At 32.7% G+C, this 27,876-nt stretch overlaps 3 protein-coding genes across 3 annotated transcripts; 2 read left to right on the top strand and 1 right to left on the bottom strand.

The window, feature by feature from the left end:
• Positions 1 to 18,405: 18,405 nt before the first annotated feature.
• Positions 18,406 to 18,969, bottom strand: LOC116025477. Its single transcript, XM_031266710.1, has one exon. The coding sequence runs from the start codon at positions 18,967 to 18,969 to the stop codon at positions 18,406 to 18,408; it is 564 nt and encodes a 187-aa protein (XP_031122570.1).
• A 3,199-nt stretch (positions 18,970 to 22,168) lies between these two features.
• On the top strand, positions 22,169 to 23,164 carry LOC116025096 (kirola-like). The gene is made up of 2 exons (XM_031266183.1): positions 22,169 to 22,408; positions 22,716 to 23,164. The coding sequence occupies exons 1-2, from the start codon at positions 22,234 to 22,236 to the stop codon at positions 22,988 to 22,990; spliced, it is 450 nt and encodes a 149-aa protein (XP_031122043.1). The 5' UTR covers positions 22,169 to 22,233; the 3' UTR covers positions 22,991 to 23,164.
• A 3,312-nt stretch (positions 23,165 to 26,476) lies between these two features.
• LOC116025100 (kirola-like) lies at positions 26,477 to 27,414 on the top strand. The gene is made up of 2 exons (XM_031266188.1): positions 26,477 to 26,699; positions 26,957 to 27,414. The coding sequence occupies exons 1-2, from the start codon at positions 26,525 to 26,527 to the stop codon at positions 27,223 to 27,225; spliced, it is 444 nt and encodes a 147-aa protein (XP_031122048.1). The 5' UTR covers positions 26,477 to 26,524; the 3' UTR covers positions 27,226 to 27,414.
• Positions 27,415 to 27,876: the final 462 nt, after the last annotated feature.

Below are 27,876 nucleotides of genomic sequence, written 5' to 3' on the forward strand. Positions count from 1 at the left end.
TAATAGGACCTGTGAATATAGAGTTTTGAATGTGTGAATGTGAAGTTTACAAATTGTGATGTAGAGTATAGTGTATGTGAATGTAGAGTATAGTTAATAAACATATAATCCTGTAATGTGTGAATGTGGAGTTTACAAATTGTGAATGTAAAGTATAGTGTATTGTGAATGTAGACTCAGGTCCACCTTGCAAGGTGGACCTGGGTCCACGGCATAACAACTCTCAATCATTGCCATAGTCCTCTCTCCACATTCAACTAGGTACTACAACATCGTTGCTAGAACTTCTTAACTCTATTACAGATTCACACATGCATAACTCTACATTCACGATTTCTATACTCCATATTCACATTTGAAACCTCCACATTCACATTTTCTGGGCAGGGACGTATCCAGAAATTTGTTTCAGTGGGGGCGAAAAATTAAAATAAAATAGATAGTTAAAAAAAAAGGAAGAAATACTTAAAAGAAATATAATCATAAATATTGTTGGATATAGGCGATAAATAAAACACATCAAAACTTTATAAAAATATTTATACAATTAATTTGATAAATTAATTCAAATAAAAAACAAATTATAAAGCTTTTTGAAGCAATAAGGGAACTGAACTTCCTAACATTTCTTAGCATAAGAATACATCTATCAACTAGTCAACATAACATCTTGTGTATATTAATCTATTTTTAGTTATATATAAGTATATAATATATAATAATAAAAAAAAAAAAAAAAAAAAAAAAAAAAACTAAAAACTAAAAACGCAAAGCTTCCCACAGGATTCGAACTGGCGACCTTTGGCAAAGCAACATACGGCTCTACCATCTAGTCTAGCTAACTCTTTGTTTATATATCTGTTTTCATATATTTATATCTAAAATATGTATATATATACACATATATACATACAAGGCTATATAGGGAGGGGGGGTGGTGGGGGCAGCTGCCATTTAAGTAGATCTCCAAACATAATTTTCATTCTCTAAATTTATGAAGAAGTAAATAAAACATTTTCGACTTATAGAACCTGCAAGACATATTTATAAATAACCAGGGCCGGTCCTGAGCACGGGCGGGATGGGCGACCGCTCAGGCCCCATGCTAGAAGGGGCCCATCCATATATATGTATATGTATACATATATATTATAGTGTTATAATTAGTGTTATAGTTATATTAGAAAATTAAAAAATAGTGTTATAATTATATTAGAAAACAAAAAGTTAAGAATAGATGGGATTGCATGAAGCTGGAATCGACGCTTAATTAAATAAATTTAGAAATAGAATCGACATGGGACACCTAATTATCTATTAGAATCGACACCCTAACCGGCTAACCCATTCGTCTTCTTCAATAAAAAATTTTCTCAATTCGATTCATCCTCGCATCTTCGTGGACGATCAACGATTGTTCTTTTGTTTGTCGGTTTGGGCCCCATTGTCCGTTAAACTTTGTAAGTTTTATTTTATTTGTAATTTATTTTGTCTTTATTTCCTCTGCAACACTGCACACAGGCAACACAACGCACATTAGGAATTTAGGGCTATAAATCTATAATCTTCTAATGAGTAATGCAAATATGTAAAAGAAAAGAGCAAAAAATCGTGGTTGTGTAGCTGTTTGTGATACTACTGAAGACTGAGGAGAACTTTTTAAAAATATTCAGGTGCTTTTGTTCTTTTCTTATATACAAATTTTAAAATTGTTTTATATAATATTACCTAAAAAAAATTTATCTGGAAGTAGAAAAAAAAAAGTAGAGCAGCTAATAAAATCACAAAGAGGAGTAAATTTTTCAAAAAATCAGAATCATTTAACAAAAATTTGAAACAATCTAAAGAAAATCAATATATTTCATGTTATTTGATATTATTATTTTTTAGTATTATTAAATTTAAATTTTATTTTTTCATATAAGGTCCATTTTTTTTAATTTCACCCAGGGCCTCCAAAATGTTTGGACCGGCCCTGTAAATAACATAACAACATTAACATACACACTAGGAATATTAAAACACTAGGAATATTAAAACTCATGTAAAATATGAAACTATAATAATTGAATTCTCAAAGATAAAAAAGAGAAGACAAAACAGTTCAAGATCGAGTTGAGGGGTTACCATGACTAAATTTCCAGGTGATGATAGAGCCCACAGTTCCCCATTGGCCTTCAACACCATGAATACCTTTGCACATGGAGGGGATGTGATGTGGTCTCTCACTAAAGAGTTGATGATAAATGTCTCCATGGAAGCTGATCTCTACCTGGACAAGAACCTTTCCTTTTAGACCCATCTTATAACTAACAAAGCTATATCAAAGAGAGTAGTGATTCTCAGTTGTGAGAAACTATGATGATGATTGGAGTCTTATATATAGGCCTTCAGCGCAATCAGAGGCAAATTATGTTGTGGACCCGGGCCCACCTTGCAAGGTGGACCTGGGTCCAAAACTATGTCATTTTTATCTTCTTTTTTGTTTTTTTAATTAGTAAACATATTGCTGAATATAGAGTTGTCCAAAAATGTGTGAATGTAGAGGTTTCAAAGTGTGAATGTAGAGTATAGAAATCGTGAATGTAGATTTATGATTGTGTGAATGTAGAGTTGCCCAGAAATCAAATATATTTCATGTTATTTGATATTATTATTTTTTAGTATTATTAAATTTAAATTTTATTTTTTCATAAGGTCCATTTTTTTTAATTTCACCCAGGGCCTCCAAAATGTTTGGACCGGCCTGTAAATAACATAACAACATTAACATACACACTAGGAATATTAAAACACTAGGAATATTAAAACTCATGTAAATATGAAACTATAATAATTGAATTCTCAAAGATAAAAAGAGAAGACAAAACAGTTCAAGATCGAGTTGAGGGTTACCATGACTAAATTTTCCAGTGATGATAGAGCCCACAGTTCCCCATTGGCCTTCAACACCATGAATACCTTTGCACATGGAGGGGATGTGATGGTCTCTCACTAAAGAGTTGATGATAAATGTCTCCATGGAAGCTGATCTCTACCTGGACAAGAACCTTTCCTTTTAGACCCATCTTATAACTAACAAAGCTATATCAAAGAGAGTAGTGATTCTCAGTTGTGAGAAACTATGATGATGATTGGAGTCTTATATATAGGCCTTCAGCGCAATCAGAGGCAAATTATGTTGTGGACCGGGCCCACCTTGCAAGGTGGACCTGGGTCCAAAACTATGTCATTTTATCTTCTTTTTTGTTTTTAAATTAGTAAACATATTGCTGAATATAGAGTTGTCCAAAAATGTGTGAATGTAGAGGTTTCAAAGTGTGAATGTAGAGTATAGAAATCGTGAATGTAGATTTATGATTGTGTGAATGTAGAGTTGCCCAGAAACAGTGACGGAACCACCCTGGGGGCAGCTGCCCCCACTCACCCCCCCCCCTCCCTATATAGCCTTGTATGTATATATGTGTATATATATACATATTTTAGATATAAATATATGAAAACAGATATAATAAACAAAGAGTTAGCTAGACTAGATGGTAGAGCCGTATGTTGCTTTGCCAAAGGTCGCCAGTTCGAATCCTGTGGGAAGCTTTGCGTTTTTAGTTTTTTTTTTTTTTTTTTTTTTTTTTTTTTATGGTATATATAGTTATATACTTATATATAACTAAAAATAGATTAATATACACAAGATGTTATGTTGACTAGTTGATAGATGTATTCTTATGCTAAGAAATGTTAGGAAGTTCAGTTCCCTTATTGCTTCAAAAAAGCTTTATAATTTGTTTTTTATTTGAATTAATTTATCAAATTAATTTGTTATAAATATTTTTATAAAGTTTTGATGTGTTTTATTTATCGCCTATATCCAACAATATTTATGATTATATTTCTTTTAAGTATTTCTTCCTTTTTTTTTTTTAACTATCTATTTTATTTTAATTTTTCGCCCCCACTGAAACAAATTTCTGGATACGTCCCTGCCCAGAAATATGTGAATGTGGAGGTTTCAAATTGTGAATATGGAGTATAGAAATCGTGAATGTAGAGTTATGCATGTGTGAATCTGTAATAGAGTTAAGAAGTTCTAGCAACTTGTAGCCCTGTAATGTGTGAATGTGGAGTATAGGACCTGTGAATATAGAGTTTTGAATGTGTGAATGTGAAGTTTACAAATTGTGAATGTAGAGTATAGTGTATGTGAATGTAGAGTATAGTTAATAAACATATAATCCTGTAATGTGTGAATGTGGAGTTTACAAATTGTGAATGTAAAGTATAGTGTATGTGAATGTAGACTCAGGTCCACCTTGCAAGGTGGACCTGGGTCCACGGCATAACAACTCTCAATCATTGCCATAGTCCTCTTATTTTATTTCAATTATTTGATTTGATTATACTTTTATGGCCCATGTTAAAATTAAAATATTTAAAATTATTGTACCCACATTATTGGGCCAGATCAGAAGAAAAAAAATATTTGGGAAGTTTTATTGTTTAGTCTATTTCCTATAATCACAATATAATTATTAATGATGGTTAAAACTTAAAATATCACTTCTAGAAATCTCACTTTTTTCAACCACTTGAATTTGAAAAATTCTAATTACGTACTATTTTTAATCACCCCATTAAAAATTGTAGATAACACCGATCATACCAGCAAAAGTGGTTGTTAGATAGTTAAACGTTGAATGTTTACCCTAATAATTTTCAAGCTCTAGTTGTTGAAAAAATCATTTCTTTTATCCAATATAATGTCTTTCCTTGCTCTCTCTTTCGAAGGACAAATCAACTAATAATATAAAATAAGTTGATAGTTTTGCATTGTTAGTAACATGTGAGCTAGTTGACAGCAAGTGTTACTAACAATGCAAAACTATTGTTGGTATCATTTCCCTTGTCCCACATTGGAAACTAAAGACATATATTCCCTCCTTTTTAATGGGCTTGTCAAATTGGCTTGTTTGAAAGCTTATAGAGAAGGACCTATATTGCATACCTATGTCCTGATTGAAGAACTGCATATATACGAGGTTGAATGGCTAAGAAATCTATTAGATGACATTACCTATGCATGCGATGGGTATCCAACACCTTTTGGACCTATGCATTTTGATTCATAAGTTTCTATTTGTATTGCGAAAACTGTGGCCCTCTTACCTGAGAGGTCACAGGTTCAATCCCCACTGGGACTTAAAAGAGAAAAGAGTAGTTAATTATGAATGTAGTAATCACAATGGAGTACATGAAATCTGAAAAGAATATTGTTGACTCTCTCACAAACAACTTGGGAGGTCACCCTGGACTGTAGACGTCACAACTGAGGCAAATTATTGCATGGATCATGGTCCACACAGTCTACACAGCTGTGTGGATTGCATGGATCATGGTCCACACAGTCTACACAGCTGTGTGGACCAAAAATAAAAAGTACATTATTTTTGTACTGAAGGTACATTATTTTTGTACTGTAAGTACATTATTTGATAGTATATATTAAATAATGTACCTTCAGTACAAAAATAATGTATCCTAAAATAATGTACCTACAGTACAAAAATAATGTACTTTTTATTTTTGGTCCACACAACTGTGTGGAACATGGTCCATGCAATAATGATTGCACAACTGACAACATGATGAATCTGAGGCCATATTTATTTATTTATTTACTTCTTTTTCTTGGTCGGTCAACAAATTAGAGACAGGAATTTATAATTTACATATCCAATTTCTACCAAATTTGTCAGCCAACTAAAACACGAAATTTTAAAAAGGGAATTTAACATTTTTATAACTGGGTTGAATATACTATATTATCTTTTGGAGAGCTCACGATGAGAACTGAATATTGTATTGATTCAATTGAACAATTACAATGATGAGAAATAGGAGATATATATACTAGGGGAGTCTCAGGTAGAGTAGGATAGCTAGTCCTAACGTGACTCAAACTCAGAGAGTCCTAATACTCCCCCTCAAGCGCAGGGTAAACTACTAACCTGAAGCTTGTCCCTAAGAAAAGAAAATCTAGGACTAGGCAAAGCTTTTGTAAAGATATCAGCTAATTGATCTTTTGTGGAAATAAAGTTAACCTGAATATCTCCATTGGCAACCCTATCTCTAACAAAGTGGTAGTCAATCTCCACGTGCTTAGTTCTTGCATGAAAAATTGGATTCGCACACATATAAGTAGCACCAAGATTGTCACACCATAATTTGGGAGTAAGGATGCCATCAATTTTGATCTCACGCAGCAAGGACATGATCCATATGACCTCAGCACAAACATCAGCCAAGGCTTTATACTCAGCTTCCGTGGATGATCTTGCAACTGTCTTCTGTTTCTTGCACACCCAAGAGATAAGATTGGTGCCAAGAAACACTACATACCCATACCGATATGACATTTTGTGACGATTATAAGGACGCAAGTGAGGATAACAAAGACAACCAAACACACGAAGAAAAGAGTATGAGGGAGAAGATTTATGTAACAATAAATGAGGACTGGAATTCTGCAAAACACTAGATGGCATTCTATTATTCAAGTAAACAGCAGTTTCAAAAGCAAAGTCCCAAAAACGAGATGGAACAGACGCACGAGCCATAAGAGTAAGACCAGTTTCGACAATATGCCTGTGCTTCCTCTCAACACGACCATTCTGTTCAAGAGTGTAGGCACAGGATTGTCTATGATTAATCCCTAACTGAAGAAGAACAGTATGTAACTTTTTGTATTCAGCTCCTAAGTCAGACTGAATAGCCTTAATTTTGCGATTAAATGACCGTTCAACTAAGGCACGAAACTTGTCAAAAATGGCATACAAGTCAAACTTCAATTTCATAGGATAATACCACGTGTAACGAGAATGGTCATTAACAAAAAGAACAAAATAACGATAACCAGAAGAAGACAAAACAGGAGCTGGTCCCCAAATATCAGTATAAATCAAATCAAGAATATTCGAACTAACAGAGTCTACACGTGGCAAAGGGAAACGAGCAGACTTGCCCAATTGACACGCAGAACACAAAGAAGAAGTACAACGATTATTGTGACTAAAACCACGAACAGAACAAAAAGGAAGAATACGATCTAAGACTCGTTGATGAGGATGTCCCAAACGATCATGCCATACGGAAGAGGAAGCACGGGACGAGATAAACGCACGGGGACTGTTTTTCGGAATGGGCAGCGTGTAGAGACCACCGCAACTATTGCCGCAAAGAAGAATTGCCTTGGTTGCTATATCCTTCACAACAAAAAAGGATGGATGAAACTCAAAAAAGACTTTATTATCTTTTGCAAAGCGTTGCACAGATAAAAGAGAGGAAGACAAACCAGGAACATGTAAAATATCAGACATCCTAAATACTTTAGACGGGGTAGAAAAAGAAGCATGACCAGTATGACTAATAAGCAAACCTGTACCATCACCAACTCGAAGAGCATCACCACCAGTGTACTCTTCAGATGTAGAAAGCGCAGCAATATCAGGGGTCGCGTGATTTGTCGCCCCAGTGTCTGGAATCCAAAGATGCGAGTCAGACACGAGATTCGGCGCATCCTCAGCATATGTTAAATGAGCTTGGAGTCCACGGCCAATTAAAGAAAAACAGGCTGGTGCAAGATGGCCATAATTGCCACATAATTGGCATTGAGGCTGCCAATTACCACCACGTCGCCCACGTGACCTGCCACCGCCATGTGAGCCACGTCCACGCTGCACACCACCGCCCTGCTGCTGCTGGTCGGCGAAAACAGCACCGCCACGTGACTGATTCCCACCGCGGCGATTCGATCCGCCACGCCAAGACCGCGACCGACCTCCACTACCACGCTGGCCAACAAAAGCCGCAGCTGCAGGGGCTGGAACACTGCCATAGCTATCACCGGTAGCGAACTCATGCGAGCCAAGGAGATCGGCGAGTTCGGGAAGACACACCGGCTGACCTCGAACATTCAAAGAGGCTACGATAGAGTGATATTCTGGACGTAAACCTCTGAAAATATACATATTCTGATCCTCCAAAGGAACCACACGGCCAGCAAGAGCTAGATCTTCCACCATAACTTGCGCACGAGCAATGTAGTCGACGGCGGAGGCATCACCTTGGCGTATTGTTTGCAGCTGTCCAAGAATATGCATAATCCGAGCTTGACTGGAAGAAGCGAGAGCCTGCTCAAGCGCCAACCAGAGATCACGCGACGTAGTGCAACCAATAGCGAGGTACATAACTTCCGACGAAAGTGAAGAGATTAACATGCTAAGGACCGCCTGATCTTGGCGCACCTATGGAGCATGCAGCGGGTTGGGTAGAGCAGCAGCAGCGGAGGAGCCTTCAGAAACGGGAAGAAAACGATTAGGGCAAGAGTTCGTGCCATCAACGAAACCCATGAGGTCGTGCCCACGAAGAAACGGAATAACCTGCGTCCTCCAAAACAAGAAATTCTTGTTCGTTAGCTTAATGCTAACATAGTGATGCGCAGCAGACAGAGAAGCGGCTGCTGAAGAAACCGCAGAAGAAAATAGCTGCATCAGAAACGGTCCGTTCGGAAGAATTAACAGAGCCGTCATCCATTGGAAAATAAACCTAGGCTAGCTGATACCAGATGAGAACTGAATATTGTATTGATTCAATTGAACAATTACAATGATGAGAAATAGGAGATATATATACTAGGGGAGTCTCAGGTAGAGTAGGATAGCTAGTCCTAACGTGACTCAAACTCAGAGAGTCCTAATACTCACGAAGTTTCTTTTTTTTTTAATAATTGTTTTGTAATCGTTCTTGCAAATTGTAATATAATTTTTAAAAAATTGAAAACATCTAGAAGAAAATATATTTTAAAGTCTAATTGAAACCTGTTTCATGAACTAATCTCAAAATCAAATAAATAAAACTTTCATAAAAATTTATTTTTAGACATTTTTTTTTGTCTTAGATTTAGAGATGCCATTCCACTTTTTGATTGAATGGCACCTATAAATTTAGGACAAAAAAAAAAAAAAACTCATTAGAATAAAGATGAGTTGAGCTGGTTGAATACACCGAAATGCTCTCATGTTTAACATCATTTAAATCAAATCACATTGAACAAAAAATAATATGGCATAATAATACTAGGACCAACGAGGATGTTCTGAAAAAAATAATAAAAAGACTAGAAGTAAAATGACAGTTACAAATCTAGAACAAAAAATAGAATTAATTCTTATTTTTAAATTAAGGATCTTCTTTTTATCTTGTATCCCATTTTCATTTTTTACTTCATGTTTTTGTGCTACTTAGCCCAAACAAATGGAACAAACTCTTCTCTTTTTTTTTTTTTTTTTTAAAGCAAAGCCAGTAGTACGGCATACCTAGCTTATAAGCTAACTTATGGCTAAAAGCTTAAAAGCTATTAACTACTAGCTTATTTTAAAACGCTACATAATGTAGAGTTTCAAAATAAGTTATTATTTTAAGCTATTTATATTTTACCAAACAAAGCTTATAACTATTTGTAATTTAATATAAGATATAAGCTCTAAAATAAGTTCTACGAAAGATAACTTGAGGCTCCAAACAAGAAAAATAATTGTATATTATTGTAAAGAATGAAGTAGAAACAACTTATGAGTTATGACCGATAAGAAGATACGAGCAACCTCATTAGTCTAGAAATTTTGTTGGCTTTTGTAGGTCAATTAGGAGAGAGGAGGATGGGTAAGAGGAAAAAGAAGAGAGAGAGAGAGAGAAAATCTTACCCAAAAAAATCAAGATCCATGCGCCCAACATATGGAGCGTGTAAGGTGCAAATTTGCGCAAAACGCGCGGCTTAGCGTATTTATTTCTTAATGTGAGGCCCACAAAAAAACTTAATTTTGTAGGAATAAAAACTTCAAAAAAATCACCATCCCATTTGTGAAAAAGAACTCTTTCTTAATTTTTTTTCTGCAAAATTAAAATCTTTCAAAAAACCTGGTTGCTCAAAGATTTGGATAATATTGTAATGTCCTAGTGTCAATATTATAATGCTAACTAGTATTTGCTCTAACGTGTATATATAGTTTGTCTGCCCAAAAGTAGTAAAGAAATTGTCCTATTTCTTCCCTTACTTGTTCAGGCAAATGTAATTAACCTAGAGGTCCAACTAGAATAACTCAAGTGGTCACTAAAGTTTAATCTGGCCAGTCAATTTTAAAAAAAAAATAAAAAATCTGGCCAATCAATAATGGTGAAGACCTTTTGTATGTAAAAGTGTACATGTGGCACCTGGAATCAATGGACGGAATCTGACAGCCTTCATTCGCCAAACACGTGTCCCGCTACTACTTTACTTCTAGCGCACTCCCATGCATAAGTGGAGTTTCTTACCATTTACTATACAAGATCTTGATAGCTTGAGTGGTTCATTTTTATGTTATTATGTGGGAAGTTGTGAGTTTGAACCCTTATGATAGCATATTTTATATTATTTTGCTACAAACTTCCTTCTTTCCTTAGCTCAATAGATTGCCATTATTCTTATTGGGCCAACACTTCACCCATAAAGATGGGAATCCCGCTTGAACAATTGGGCCAAGACTTTCCCAGTAATATGGGCCCTGGTATCCCATGGCCCCATCAATATATTTGTTGCATTTTCAAACAATAGAACAAGTGAACCTAGCTAAAAAATACTTTTCAATGTAAAACACTTCTTTTTTTAAACCAAGAAATGAACTTATATTAAATCACCAAACAACTCTAAAATACAATCAGGCGGGAGGAATCCCACACCCCAAAGACAGAAGAAGAATCAGTCGTCCATGCAAACACATGAGCTACGTGATTCGCTGACCTCTTGACATGACGAACTAACACGTTCCCAATGTTAATTGCAATTAAACGACATTGCTTAATAAGAAGACCAACATACGAAAAGTTTCGGCAAACAGATTTAAAATCAGAACAAAACATTAAACAATCAAATTCTACTATTACGTTATTCATATGTCAATACCCTTGAGCAAGATAATAAGTGCTTCCTTCACTGCCATTATTTCAACTAGATAGCGATCCCTTTCACACTGCAATCGGCCTTCATAGGCTGCCACAAACCGATCAGTATGGTCTCTAAAGGCCTCAAGGTCTCTAATAACGGCCTTCGTAGTGTGCCGTCCAAATGGTCCATGACCCCATATATAATCTAGATATCAAAAATTTAAATCTACCATACTAAAATCGGTTCACATAACATCAATAATTCACCACAAATTATTGTGTGGACAATGGTCCACATAGCTATGCGGACTATGAATGCAATATACATTTTTAATATACTAAAAGTATATTATTTGTGTACTGAATGTACATTATTTGATAATATATAAAAAAATATGTACTTTCAAATAATGTACTTTATGTATACAAATAATCTACTTTTAATATATTAAAAATACACTTTGTATTTATGATTCACACAAATGTGTGGACCATGGTCATAGAATAATGATTGATAATTTACCATACCAATCATCATCCAAAATAACAATTTAGTAAGTAAATTTTTAAAATGTTTCATGAGCCCATATTTAATTGATCCAAAATAACAATATAAATGAATTAAATATTAGAGATAACTACAAAACGCAAAGAGTATGCATGTTCAAGGGTTGTATGGGGTGAAGGAGGCAGAGGCACTAAGCATTCGAGAAGCTTTAAGTTGGCTAAAAAATACGGGCATGAGTAATGTGGATGTGGAGACAGACTCGTTCTTGGTGGTTAATGCTATTTCTGGTTCTTCTTTTCTTTCTGCTTTTGGATTATTAATTGATGATATTAAAGAACTAGCATCTATGATTGATGATGTTGAGTTTCGTTTTGTTAAGCGATTTGCGAATCGTGCCGCTCACACTACTGCTAGGGAGGCCGTTTCTGTGACAGGTTGCGGAGAGTGGCTTGATACACCTCCTAGTTTCCTTGTACACTGTTTGGTGGATGATTTAATGAATTAATTTCTTGATTTAAAAAAAAAAAAAAAAAGAAAATATATAGCATATTTTCTTTGGGATGATTATTTCTAGAGTCACATTCGCGTGAAGATCCGTGATACGGGTCGAATCTAGATAGTTACATTGCTTATTACTTATGATAGAAATCATAATACTTATTACAGAAAATTTAATACCAATTTGAAATAAATGAACGGTTACTTTTAATAGATATTGTAATATTTATATGTAAAATTGTGATACTACTTAGGGTAAAATGGTTGTTACTAATGATAAATATTGTAATACTTATAATTGAAATTGTGATACTTAAAAAATGTAGTTCTAATGTAAATGTTGTATGGAGTAACACTTATATGTGAAATGTTACTTACAAAAGAGATTATAATACTTATTTTATAAAATTTAATATCAATTTGAATTAAAAACAAATCGTTACAACTTATGATAGATATTGTAATACTTATATGTGAAACTGTGATAGAGTTAATTCCAGAAATGGTCCTTCGACTATTGACTTTTACCAATTTTTATCCTCGACTTTTAATTTTACCAAAGTTAGTCCCTTAACTATTGATTTTGTACCAATTTTGGTCCTTGTGTTAAATAATTTATGTTAAATAGGTGTTAAAATTGAGGGCAAAAATGTAAAACTAAATATTTTAACATTTCTTCTTCACTCTGTTTCTCCTCCTAGTGGTGCCCCTTTCTACCATTTTTGCTATCAAATAATAATTAAAAAAAACACCTAATACAACAATAAAATATACAATAACACTCCACATCCAGTTAGAGAATTTACAAAAAAAAAAAAAAAAAAAAATTACAGAGTATATATTACATTGCAGTAAACAAAAAAAAATCAAAAATAAAATACAAAAAAATTTGATCCTTCGTAAGAAACGAGTAATACTACCATAAGACGAAGGTTGAACTTGATTTGCAGAAGACAAAGACTCACCACTAAGAGGGAAAACAAAGTGAAGAAGAAATGTTAAAATATTTGGTTTTACATTTTTGCCCTCAATTTTAACATCTATTTAACATAGATTTAACAGAAGGACCAAAATTGATACAAAATCAATAGTTAAGGGACCAACTTTGGTAAAATTAAAAGTCGATGACAAAAATTGGTAAAAGTCAATAGTCAAAGGACTATTTCTGGAATTAACTCATTGTGATACTATACTATTTAGGGTAAAATTGATTGTTACTAATGATAAATATCGCAATACTTATAACTGAAATAATTGTGATACTTACAAAGTGTACCTCATTGAGCATCTCACCCAATTATCTACAACCTGACCCGTCTCACGTACAAGGATCCGTGAGAAGGTCTAACACAAGTTTTTGCCTAATTCTAAAAGATATTGAGATTGTTATAGCAAACAAGAAACAATAGTGAATGTCACTATTAATCTTACAACTAATTGTAGTTTTACAATCATTATTGCATGGACCATGGTCCACACAGCTGTGTGGACCAAAAATAAAAAGTACATTATTTTTGTACTGAAGGTACATATTTTTATATTGTAGGTACATTATTTTAGGGTACATTATTTTTGTACTGAAGGTACATTATTTGATATATACTGTCAAATAATGTATCTACAGTACAAAAATAATGTACCTTCAGTATAAAAATAATGTACTTTTTATTTTTGATTCACACAGCTGTGTGGACCATGGTCCATGCTAGTTTTAATATCCTCACTTACAGATAGATAAAATGTCTAACAAGTGAATTTCTTTTTAAAATATTTTTATTACAGACTAAATTTGATCATTTAAAAAAAAAAGACTATAATCAAAATTAATCCTATCAAAAATATATTTTGAGTTTTTGCTTATTTATTTGTTTTAACCATTTTAGTGGGCTAAAGTTGAATTAATTTCTCCAAGGCTGAAGCCCCATTCTTTTGGGTTATGGGTTGTTAAATGTTCAAATGTTTCAGGTGTCTTCTTAACAATTGTTTTGGTCCGAAACGACATTCGATCAGGTGCATTCTTAAAGTCTAAAATGACATTCAAATTATGTACATGTAGTTAATATATTATATACATTCAGTTAATAAATTATGTATATATTACAATTAACATATTATGTATATGTCGTTAACATATTATGTACCTACAATTAACATATTATATCCTGCAGTTAATAAATCATGTACTTATTACAATTACAACAATTACACATGTGCATGCATACACAACATTTTTTCTTACATTCTTCAATGGTAAGTTTGAATTTATTTAGATTTTAATTAAATATTACCATAGTTATATTCAATAATTTATCATTTCTATGATTCCTACTTCAATAATATTAATATGAATTCTACAATTATAAATAAATATTATATATATATATATACACACACACACACACTATTATTTTAAAAAAATATTAATATTATAAATGAGCAGCAACATAATGCATTTGCAATTGAATTGAGACATGATTTTTGGAAATCAATCTGTGAAAGTTGTTGAATTGAGATAGTTGAAATCAAGTACTATGTATATCCATATATGAATATGAATTATAAGGGATAAATCTCTAATTAGAAGAAGACTACATTTAAACAAATTTTATTCATTTTCAAAGACAAAAAAGTTGTAATACAACGTTGAGTACCTTTAAAATTACAGTGGAATATATTAATCACAATGAATTTGAATTTCTTGTGTTAATTTCAAATACATACACAACAAAAATTTTACTCGAATATCTATAAAACTTTGAGAACTCAATAAAAGAAAAAAAAACACATTATATCTATTATATTTCAAAATGATTTACTAATTGGGTTTAAATATTTGGCACAAGTCTTCGCACAAAGTGCGTAAAAAAATTAGTATATTTATTTGCATACCTAGTGGTGTGTTTTTTAGTGATGCGTACCTAACGGTGCATATTTTTGTGGTACATTTTAACATTAAGTGATGTATATCTGTGTACATAGTGGTGCGGCCACACTAACCACACGTTAAGATGCGCCCACACCTGATTATAACTCTCTCTCCTACCCGTTTAAATATACCCGCAACAAATAATGGATTCGGTTTAGATGCTTCGTCGGGTTCGGATACCCGCACCACCCCAAACTTCGAATTTCGACCCAAGCGGGTTATTCAGGTGGGTCGAAAATTGCACACTCCTAAAGAATACATAATTACAAAAACATGTAGCTCATGGAAAAAATTAATATGCAATCTCAGCCGCATTTATAACAGTTCAACCAAAAGAAGGCCCAAGCATTATTATTATTATTATACTATTAAATAAACTTCAATGCTTAGCCACCTAACAACTGCTACATGGCCCCCTCGTTATTATATTGCAAGAGAGAGACTGGGATTCTTGTTTGGAAAATGATAGTGAATGAGACTTTAAAATGGGGAGAATATTTTTTTCTTTAATTTCGCAAAAGAATGACTTTTTCCACTTATTTTTTTTTTTAGTGATTTGAATCACATTTCATAATACAAAACAACCAATCTATCTATTACCGACGCCCTCTTATCAAGGTTGGCCCTAGCCATATGTAAATTTTTATGTGTATGAGACTTGAAAAATGGGGAGAATTTTTTATTTTTTATTTATTTTTAATTTCATAAAAGATGGATTTTTTAAATGATTTGAATCCCATTTCATAATCCAAAAATTTTGAAAACAACCAATGTATGTAGCACCGACACTCTTTTTTCAAGATTGGCCCTAGTCATGTGTACGTACTACGTAGTAAAACTAATGCGCAGGCTCTCCGAAAAAGTGCATTTAAGATGGGTGTTTCTTGCAAAACTACAAATTACACCCTATGAAATGTAATTAGAAATAATTGAAAAAAGATAAATTTGGAGATTATTTTGAAGATTTCAGTTACACTTTTTAAATTAATATTTTAAATATATTAATTTTAATTGTACGAAAAGAAATACAAAAAAAACGAAATTAAATTAAAATTTTTATTTAAAGAATTATTTGGAGACAAAAGTTAAGGATTATTTATTTGTTAGATCTTGTTATAACTCAAATAATTTGTCAAACTTCTTATATCTTACAAGTTTTTATTTGAGATCAAGGTGATATGTTCATAACTACTATCTCTACATATTGAAACACAAAAAGTCAATACCGCATCCACTGAAACTTAAACCCACAACTTTTCATATGAGAGAACAACTTGGAGTTACTGGACCACAAGATCCTTAGCCTATTTTACTTGATTTCAACCAAATAAGCTAAAATTTCCCCACGTCGTGCTATTCCTCCCCAAATATTGATGCAAAATTTACCGTGGAGGGTAGGTGTGTCAAATAAGTTTAGTTATGTTCTACAAATAATGAACATCATGTACAACATAAATGAGCTTAGAATATACATGTATAAATAATCAACTTTCATTCAGTTTGTACATGTTGAAATAATAAAATTTATACACACAAATAATAAATCTTATGCAAATAAATAATAAACCTTCAAGTTATTTTCAAATTATTTTGTACATATTCAATAATGAACATTACCTAAAGAAATAATGTATTTGTACATATAAATAATGCATACTATTTTGTAGACATTCAAATAATAAACATTACGCTGTCCCGTTAAGTTTCAGCTTTTACTTGGTGCCCTATACTAATTAAAATAAATAAGGAGACTGGGATACAGTGTACTGTGAATATATATCTTAAAATATAACTGCAGTTATATCGAAATGTAACTGCAGTTGTGTTGAAATGTAACTGCAGTTGTGTTGAAATGTAACTGCAGTGTATATGAACTGAAAGTGAATGGCGTGAAACGGAGGTGGTTTCATCTGTCTGTTTTCATTAATCAAAACGACGTCGTTTTGATGCGCGGTCCAATATCCGTTGTGGACCGCGGTCCACGATATAATTTGCGTTATTTGAATACTCTCATTGTCAAAACACTCCCAAGTAATTAATATCATTGGCTTCAAACTATTCTTTTTTTTTTTTAATTTTTTTTCATGGTATTAATAAAATACTTTGTAAATAAATATATAACATTATTTTGTATTATTACTTTGATATTTAATTACAAGATAGTGTCATAATGGATAATTTAATGAATATTAATTGTTAATTTGAATGTAAAGAATCATTGCATTAGAGAAAATAAATACAATATAACTAAAAAAATTATTTTTCTTATTTCATTTATTGATAATGAATTTTTTTTTAAATAAAGGCATTGTAGACACATAATTCTAAATTAAAGAAATGCATATGCTTCACTTTTTGTTGTAACTACTAATTTATTTAATTCAATAAGAGTAAAATAGAGTGATCTCGCTTCAATTTGTTGGGTTATTTGAATACTTTCTTTGTCAATCAATCCCCCATTTAGTTAATATAATTAGCTTCAAACTATTTTTTTAAAATTTTTTTTAATGGTATTAATAAAATACTTGGTAAATAAATGTATAACATTATTTTGTATTATAACTTTGATATTTAATTACAAGATAGTGTAAAAAGAATATAATGAACAATGTAATGAATATCAATTGTTGAATTTGAATGTAAAGAACCTTTGCATTAGAGAAAATAAAGACAATATAACTAATGAAATTATTTCTCTTATTTAATTTAATTTATTGATAATGAATAATTTTTTCAAATAAAGGCATTGTAGACACATAATTGTAAATTAAAGAAATACATATGTGTCATTTTTTGTTGTAGCTACTAATTTATTTAATCTAATAAAAGTAAAATAGAGTGAGGAATTTAATTATGTCAAATTTGATTGGAATGTTGTTCGAACCTAAGACCTTTCTTATTGAAATCAATGATTCAGTTAATAATTAATGATAAATTTGAAAATCTCTAAGGAAAAATAAAAATTTAAACAATCTGAATGATCTATTTGATTTAATAATGTGACCGTCATTTTTTCTTTCCATTATAGACCTAACTTTTTTTTTTTTACTCTTATTAGTATAGTAGATATTATTTATACTCAACAAGCCCCTCACGTGTGCGGGCTGATTACTTTGATGGGCTCCAATCAACACGTGGACCATACTTTTTTTTTTTTTTTAATTTTATCGAGTGACACTGAGAATTACCAATTTATTTTGAAACGCTACATAAAGTAGGATTTCAAAATAAGTTACTCCCTCCGTCCCATTTTACCTTCTTTACTTTCATTCTTTGTCTGTCCCAAAATAGTGTTCATTTTCTAAAAATAAACATCATTATATTTTTATTTTCCCACTTTACCCTTCTAACTTTTACCACAGGCCCCACATTCATTAATTTTGAACAATTGTCATCCACTCTAACTAAATTTGCTTCTTATCCTCTCAAGAGTCTATTCAACAACTATTCCTAGTGTTCCTTCTTTTTTTTTTTGAAAACCAAAGGGAAAATTTCATTAAGAAATATTCATGTCTTGAGCTACAGCAACTGAAATAAAAGAGGGGCCTGAATCAAACCAAGCCATGCTAGTAGAATAAGAAAAAGCATATCTAGCCAAAAGGTGAGCAACAGAATTGGCAGACCTACGAATATGACGAAAGACAATATTATGAAAACTTGAAAGCAATAAACTTATGTCCTCTAAAAGCAAACCAAACGGGGAAAGATTCGGACGATGGAGACTAGTAATCAAGAGTTCAGCATCAGTTTCCACAACGACCCCATCCCAACCGTGAGTCTTTAGCCAGCTTAAAGCCTCCCGAACTGCCAAAGCTTCAGCCTCACGGGGAGAGAAAATTCCAGCAAACATGACAGATTGAGCAGCCACGAACATACCATGGTCATCACGAATAATCCAGCCCAGCCCTGCATGATTCGTATCTCGCTGAACAGAAGCATCAACATTTAACTTTAATAAACCAGCAGCAGGCTTCGTCCACGCATCCTGCACAGCACGGGTACTGGTAACACAACTATTATAGTCTGGACGAACACGCCTCCAATCCTTTAGATAGGCCATATGTCTCTTCATTTCCAAATCAAAGAAAATGAACTTTGGGCGATATGGACATCAACATCTATTCGTAGTCTTCATTTCTCACCGTCTCTCTGAAATACACATCCCTCTATTCTACAACAACCTCGAGACTTTTATCTTCTAAGCGGTCATAAATTGTTTACTATTTATAGAACAAAAAATTAAGATGATATAAGTAATATTCAAAGGAAGCAGCAGTTCCAATAGAAGTAATGGATGTGAATATATTGTCTTTATTAAAGTCTTACGTTTTTTGCAATATTGATAACTTATTTTTGCGTATAGGTAATGGTGTATCCCATTTCAGAATGGAAGTTCATGAAATGAAACCCATAAACTAACTACTCATGATTAAATAGCATAAAGAACACAAAAACACAAGTAATAAACATAAATCTTGTAAAAGAAAAGAGATTAAGGAAAGAAAGCTTCTCTGTTGAAATGGGTGGTGGAATCTTGAAATCCAAACTTCAAATCCAAGATTACAAACTCCAAAAGTGTTAAAAAAAACATAGATCTAAGCCTAATCTAACCTAAAAATATGAAAGGGAGTGAATGGAAGTGTCTAGGGTTCAACCATGGGTCAAAAACGAGTTCAAAATACTCAAAACGAGCTTAAATACTAAACAGAGCAGGTGCCATACGGCCTCTCATACGGCCATATGGGTGGCCGTATGCTTTTGTGCAATTTACAGTGTATTTCTCAAAATTCTGTGCAATTGTTTTGACTTCTAGGCTATATTTTACCCTCAAAAACACTTCATTAGCCTTTGTGGTCTTCAACAAACTTGTATCCCTTCAAGTTGGATTTCCAATGGCGCAAGAATCATCTCCTTTGGACATTCCTAGGCTGAGATATGGTCAAAATATCGAACAGTGGCAGATTTGGACGAAATCGGTAAGTTTGGACGATTCTGAACCATTTTCTTCCTTTTTAAGCTATAATGTCTTCATGATAGTTGTAGCCCTTTGAGTCTTCGTTCCAATGACATATGAATCACTCAATTTGGACATTTATAGGCCGAGATATCGTCCAATCACTAAGACGTCGACGTGCAGAAATTTCAACACCTTGACCTTTTGCTTCTCTTTTGTTTTAGTTTGTCTAAATGACCAATACCATTGAAAATACAACTCTTAGGCTCCCTTGGAAGTGTTGCACCCATCTCCATATCTTCTCCTTGACTGCAAATGCATCCAAAATGTTCATTTTGACTTTAGTTCCCTTCAAAATGCATGAAAATATTCATCTTTGCTTCCAAATCCAAAATCCTTGCAAAACAACACAATTTAGTCATACTCTCATTGAATTTGGAATGATCAATAAGCAAAATAACTTAGTGAAATGGGAAAAATATAGACAAATAAGCACTTATCAAATGCGATATGCATAACTGTTGACTGGCAGACCACTCATGCTTCATATTTTATCAAAGTATCAATTTCTTATGATATTATGATTTATAACATATAAGAATCGATAAATAAACTATAGTATGAGTCTTCCTTGCATGCAATAAATATCACAAAAATTCAGTGTTCTAAAATAAGTGTATAAATGCAATATATATGTAGATAATCTACATTGCATTATATATCATTAATTTAATTACTTGTTGGTCAGTTATTACAATATCTTAAGGTACACTTATATTTCGATATTCAGTAAGTATAAATATATTAGGGAAAAATACACTTGTGAGTAATGGAATAAGCACTTGAGTGATTGTTGGTTGACAGTAGAGCGTTGATATTCTCTGGACAAATAACTGCTGAAATAAATAACATAAAATGACATTTTAGTGCCTATTTTGTGGTACAAATATATGTGCGGTCCACTTCTAATTTGGGTCGGGTCAAAGTGGATTCGGGTTCTTCGTAGTTAGACGAAGAGATTGATATATTGTACGCTCAAAACGGATAATGGGTGAATGAGAAATTGGTTCTCAAAGTTGACCCATTTAAGTTGGAAAAAATGGAAGGAAAAAACATTCAATTAGCTTTAGTCCCACATTGGTTTGGAAAAGTGGGTTTGCACCACTATTTATACAAGAGTTTTTCTAAAGCTTATTGAATTGTATAGCATGAAAACTCTTTCTTGCTCTTTAATATTGTATTACGAATAAGAAAGTAATAGTATTTTGCGATTATTATTATTAAATAAATTTCAAAGCTTATCCACCTAACAACTGTTACATGGCCCTCTCGTTGTTAAATTGCAAGAGAAAGACTGGCATTCTTGTTTGGAAAATGATGGTGTATGATACTTGTAGATGGCCCTCTCGTTATTAAATTGCAAGAGGAAGACTGGCATTCTTGTTTGGAAAATGATTGTGTATGATACTTGTAGAAGAGTACACGTGATTCATGCCAAAAGTTTTTTTTTTTTTTTTGGCCAAAAGTTATTGATTTCAACTAAATAAGCTAAAATTTCTCCACGTGTACTATTCCTCCCCAAATATTGTTGCAAAATTTAATGTGGATGACTAGATGGTGAGTGTGTCGTCAAAGCCCTTTTGGTCAAGTGGCATAGCTGTGACCCTCCTACCTGAGAGGTCACAGATTTGATCTTAGTATGTATAAACAGATACGACATTCTAATAGAGTCAATAGTATTCAAAATATAATAAATTTTCATTCCGTTTGTATATGCTCAAATTATGAAACTTATGCACATAAGTAATAAACCTTATATATAAATAATGAACCTTCAATCAATTTTCAAACTATTTTGTACAATTTTAAATAATGGATATTACGTACAGAAATAAAGTATTTGTATACATAAATAATGCATGGTCTACACAAATATATATATGAACCATGGTCCACCTAAGAAGCTTTGAATATGTGTAGTTTTGTTTTCCGTTGGGCAAATACAGTTGTGTGAACCACAGTCCAAAACGATGTCGTTGAATTTTATGAGTTAGAATAATGTACATTACGTGTTAGAATAATATATATTTTATGTGTTAGAATAATGAAACTTCTGGAATAAAATAATGTACTTTATGAATTAGAATAATGTACATTATACTTATTATGTGTTAGAATAATGAAACTTCTACAGTAAGATAATGTACTTTATGAAGTTTGTGCTTTACTTGGTGGCCTACACTAATTAAAATAAATAAGGAGACTGTGTCGGCAGGCCGGCCTATATAAGAGTACAAGGATGAGCTGAGTTTCTCACAACTAAGAATCAAATCACTACTATACATACTCTCTTTGAGTGTTTGGTATAAGATGGGCCTAAAAGGGAAGCTACTTGGGCAGATAGAGATAAGTTTTCATGGAGATTTATTTCATGAAATCCTTGGAGCCAGACCCCATCATCTGCCTTCTATGAGCTCAGTTATTCATGAAGTCGATGGCCAGTGGGGAACTCAGGGCTGTACCACCAAATATAAATATACCCAAGGTACGGTAGCCACCCCACCCCACCCACCCCAGTCTTTTGGAAGACGAGAGAAATACACAATCCCTATCTGATGATGTACATTGGGTAAACCTCACCGGCCTTGTGATCCTAGTTGACAAAGGATTACAAAAAGACTAGAATTTAAACACTTTGATCTTATGATTATAAGTTTAAATCTTTAGCTATTTTAGGGGTTATCCTACCCTAGACTCTTGTATTAATTTCTTTCCTCCCTTAATTTTTGATCAAAATGTTATATGACCTTTTTGTTAACACATGGATATTGTAATTAATGTTTGGCGTACAGGTGGAAAAACTGAAGCCGCGGAAACTGTTATGGACATCATAGATAATGAGAAGAAAATTGTGAAATACAGAATCGTAAAAGGTGATATCTTGAATTCCTATAAGAGTTTCATTGTAACATGTGAAGTTGAAACTAATGGGGATGACAAGTTTGTGACTTGGACTGTTGTGTATGAAAAGCTCAAAGAGGAAATTCCTGAACCACTTAGCTATATGGAGTATTTTTTTACAGTGACCAAGGAATTGGACGATCACCATGCCAAGCTGAACCCATGAATATGGGTGGTAATAATAATGAAAAATAATAATATATTAAATAATGGATGCTTTATGATGTATCGTATCAGTGCCTTTATATTCAATGTGTGTAATGTGTGTTATGTAAAACAAGTAAGGAATTATTTCCTTGAAGTTCATAAATAAAATAATATGGTATTTTATAATATTTAATACTTCCTATTATCTTCTTGTGTATTATGGGCAATAAACATTAATACAAGCAAGTCTGATATATAAATGAGCTATGAACTAATTATAATTTATAAGTAGTGTACTAGACTTCAATATTTTAATTTGTTACGTTCTTTATTTTTGTTTGTATTTACCATCAAACTAATGTCTTAATGTTGCGGAGTCTTAGTTAATGGCCTTTGATTAAAAAGAGTTAGGTTCCAAAGACTTGTGGTCTAGTGGCGCCTGGTTTACACTCCTACATAGATGGGAGTGGGTTCAAGTTTCAATGGAGGTAACTGTCACTCTTTGTGCTTTTGAAGGTTGAGAAATTAGCCATGAACAGATACTACGTTTGTAACAGAGTCAGCTCAAAAGAAAAAGAGTATCTTTAATTAGTAATGGGATTAGGTGTGAGTAGTCCCGCAGACGTAAAAGGTTTTACTCCGAACGTGGAGAACTACACGTAACCAATTGTTGTGCTAATCCAGATAATAAGTAAATTAATTTAAAATCAAGTAGGTACCAATTAAGAATCTCTTGCATTCAAGACTTACGACCCTTTTTCAATCTAAAATGTAGGTTAACCTTGAATTAATTTAAACCATTATCGCCAAAAAAAATATAAATAAGTAATTGAATAAAATTTGTAGGTTTATAGTCACCTGAGACTAAGAATCATAACCTCATAAGTGAAATTTACTTTCTTTAATATCTCAATTCAATTAAAACGAACTTTTCTATATAAAAGATTGTACCAAATAAAATCATTTTTTCACATTTTAATTTTTCTTTTCTTTCTTTCTTTTTTTTTTAAAAAAAATAGAACTTTTCTAACTGTCAAACGCTCTCTAAATTTTCCTGAACAACCAGGGAGAAATAACAAATACGACACTTTCTTTATTACTAATTTGGTGGCAATTTCAAATTTAGTCACATGCAATCGTTTTTGCTCATCCTAAACTATCATATTTTAGACACTTTTGGTGTTTCCGATAACTTTTTGCGTGAAACTCTATTTTAGGCAATGATATTTTCGTCTCTTCAATTTAATATTATTATTATTTTCCCAATGAGTTAATTCAGTGAAGATCCCTTGTCTTTGGTGTCAATTCTAAATTTAGTTCTAGATAATCGTTTTTGTCATTTAACAACCCAGACTATCATATTTTGTACACTTTTGGTTCATTTGATAGCATTTTCCGATGAACCCCTATTTTAGGCAAGGGAATTTTCATCTCTTCAATTTTTTTTAAATTCCAGTTTTCTATGCCAATTTGTTTTTTCCGATTTTCTTCTCTTTAGTCGTGTATTGCATCATCTCCTTCATACAACTCGTCTTTATCTCCTTCAACCCAGTCCCAAATCGTCATTCGTTAATGGCGATACCAATTACATGAGGACCTTCAGATGCGAGGGAATATCATTTTACAATTTAGTTGGAAACCTCAAGATGTCACCACCCAGTTGACTTTAGTTTGACCTCTATTGTTTTACTCCATGATTATGTGAATCTTCTACTATACCATGAATAAAAAAAAAAAAAAAGAGAATTATAATTTATGCCCCTCACAAATATGTAAATTATCCATGGTTGAAAAAATCGTTAGGCGCTCCCTAAGCGCTCGGGGAAGCCGGGGAGTAATTGGCGCCTAAGCGTCCATGTATTTTTTTATTTTATTTTTTATTTTTTAAAAATTTGTTTAAGTATTTTAAATTTTTTAAAGACTAATAATTATAAATTATATAATACTTTAATAGTTAATACTAAAATATTAAATATTAACCTAAAAAATATCTAAAGTTAGTACAATTTAGGATTATTTCGTTCCAAACGATGTTGTTTTGAGTGAAATAACCCATTAAAAAAAAAGAACAATAGTTAATCAATCGACTAGAAGGCCTAGTCGATGCCTAGTCGGTCTAGTCGACGCCTAGGCGGTCAGCGCCTAAGCGGTGCTTTGGCGGCCTAGGCGGTCGCCTAGCCGGCCAGCCGCCTAGACAACCATTTAATGTGATACGCTAGGCGGTCGACCAGCGCCTAGCGCCTAGGCGGGGATTAATCGGCGCCTAGCCGGGATTTTTGCAACATTGAAATTATCAATGCTACCCCTAAATTATTAGTGGTGTAAATATTGACTCTCAATTTTTAAAACATGACATATATTGCCCTCCCCTGAATTATTAGTGGTATAAATGTAGTTACCCGTCGTTTTTGTTGTTCGAAGACCACATTTTTTCCTCCATTTTTGTTTCTTCGATTGTTCTCCTTCCGTCGACAACAATGTTTCTCATTATTCTTATTAGGAGAGGGGCAATATATGTCACATTTTAAAATTTGAGGGGCAACATTTACACCACTAATTATTCAGGGGCGACATTGATAATTGACACAATTTTCTCAAAAAAAGTCTCTTCTTTTTCATCGGAAAATAAATTTCCTAAAATAAGGTTTCACCCAAAAAAGTCATCACAAAGACCAAAAATGTCCAAAATAAGATAGTCTAGTGTGTTAAATGGCAACAACAATTGTCTAGGACTAAATTTAGAATTGTCATAAAAAATAAATAACCTTTGTTGGAATTAACTAATCAGAAATATAAAAAAAATTGAAAAATTTATCGGAAGGACCAAAAGTGTCCAAAATATGATAATCTGGACGTAAAATGGCAAAAATAATGTTTGTGACTAAATTTAAAATTACAACAAAAGACAAGAGAACTCCGTTGGAATTAACTCTTATCAAAACCGGCCTTATGTCTTATAGTTATCTACTTATCTTCTTAATAAGCGTTCGTAAGTTGTTTACTATTTTTAGACCAAATACTAGTTTGCATAAATTGTTTACTATTTATAGAAAAAAAATTAAGATGCATACAAGTAATCAATTAAAGGAAGCGGCAGTTCCAATAGAAGTAATGGATGTGGATATATTGTCTTTAAAGTGTTACGTTTTTGCAATATTTTTTTTTTTGAGAGTACGTTTTTGCAATATTGATAACTTCATTTCCTATTTTAGGTCAACCAATATTTTTTTTTTTAGTACTATGGACTTTATTATAAAGTGATATTTGTTCTATATACTTTCTATATCTGTTGTAATTGAAAGAGTCAATACCACACCACCAGAGTTTGATCCAGTGACCTTCCCTCAAAGAGAGTTACAGAGGTGCTAACAAGGTATAAGTTTTAATTTATTTCCCGTTAAGTTTCGATTTTTACTTGGTGGCCTACACTAATTAAAATAAATAAGGAGGGTGGTTTCGGCAGGCCTATATAAGACTACAAGGATGAGCTGAGTTTCTCACAACTAAGAATCCAATCAATACATACATACTCTCTTTGGGTGTTTGGTATAAGATGGGACTAAAAGGGAAGCTACTTGGGCAGATAGAGATCAGTTTTCATGGAGATTTATTTCATGAAATCCTTGCAGCGAGACCCCATCATCTTCCTTCCATGACCTCAGTTGTTCATGCAGTCGATGGCCAATGGGGAACTCAGGGCTGTACCACCATCTTTAAATATACCCAAGGTACGATAGTGTACACGGGATAAACATCGTCTTGTAATCCTTGTCGGTAAAGGATTACAGAAAGGCTGAAATTTGAACTTGTGATATTGTGATTACAAGTTTGTATTCTTAGCTATCTTAATTGGGGTACCGGTTACTCTCCACGTACTCCGAACTCTTGTTTTAATTTCAATTCTTTCTCCCCTTAATTTTCCATCAAAATGTTATGTGACCTTTTTGTTAACACATGGATATTGTAATTAATGTTTGGCGTACAGGTGGGAAAACTGAAATCGGAGAGAGTTTTATGGACACCATAGATGATGAGAAGAAAATGGTGAAATACAGAGTGGTAAAAGGTGACATCTTGAAATCTTTTAAGAGTTTCATCATAACATGTGAAGTTGAAACCAATGGAGATGACAACTTTGTGACTTGGACTATTGTGTATGAAAAACTCAAAGAGGAGATTCCTGAGCCACTCACCTTTATGGAGTATTTGTTTACACTGACTAAAGAAACCGACGCGATCACCATGCCAAGTTGAACCCATAAATATGAGTCGTAATAATAATTAATAATAATATATTAAATAATGGATATGCTTTGTGATGTATCGTATCAGTGCCTCTATATTCAAAGTGTGTGTTACGTTGTAAAATAAGTAAGGAATTATTTCCTTGAAGGTCATAAATAAAATAATATGGTATTTTATAATATTTAATACTTCCTATTATCTTCTTGTGTATTATGGGCAATAAACATTAATACAAGCAAGTCTGGTATATAAATGAGCTACGAATGAATATATACGCCAAGGAAGTCTAACACTTACACAACTAATAATTTAAATGTGACATTGGTAACTGACATATTTGTGAGGGCACAAACAATTTTTCAAATAACAAAACTCACTTCTTTGTCATAAAAAACTACATTTCTTTAAACTACGGTTTCATCTAATAAATTTAGAATTGTCATCAAAGACAAAAGACCTTCGTTGGAATTAACTCATTAAGAAAAAAAATCGACAAAATGAAAATACCCTTGTCTAAAATAAGGTTCCACCGGAAAAAAAAAGTCATTGAAATGACTAAAAATGTCAAAAATATGATAGTCTATAATGTGAAATGACAAAAATAATAATTTGTGACTAAATTTAAAAATTGTCACCGAAGGCAAGGACCTCCGTTGAAAT

Source organism: Ipomoea triloba, chromosome 7 (assembly GCF_003576645.1).
Source record: "Ipomoea triloba cultivar NCNSP0323 chromosome 7, ASM357664v1".
Taxonomy (NCBI): domain Eukaryota; kingdom Viridiplantae; phylum Streptophyta; class Magnoliopsida; order Solanales; family Convolvulaceae; genus Ipomoea; species Ipomoea triloba.

Excerpts from the sequence above, each read along its gene's own strand:
- LOC116025477 (XM_031266710.1), bottom strand. The coding sequence starts at position 18,969 with ATGGCCTATCTAAAGGATTGGAGGCGTGTTCGTCCAGACTATAATAGT.
- LOC116025096 (XM_031266183.1), top strand. The coding sequence starts at position 22,234 with ATGGGCCTAAAAGGGAAGCTACTTGGGCAGATAGAGATAAGTTTTCAT. Across the intron at positions 22,409-22,715 it reads CAAATATAAATATACCCAAG|GTGGAAAAACTGAAGCCGCG; the intron begins GTACGGTAGCCA and ends TTTGGCGTACAG.
- LOC116025100 (XM_031266188.1), top strand. The coding sequence starts at position 26,525 with ATGGGACTAAAAGGGAAGCTACTTGGGCAGATAGAGATCAGTTTTCAT. Across the intron at positions 26,700-26,956 it reads CATCTTTAAATATACCCAAG|GTGGGAAAACTGAAATCGGA; the intron begins GTACGATAGTGT and ends TTTGGCGTACAG.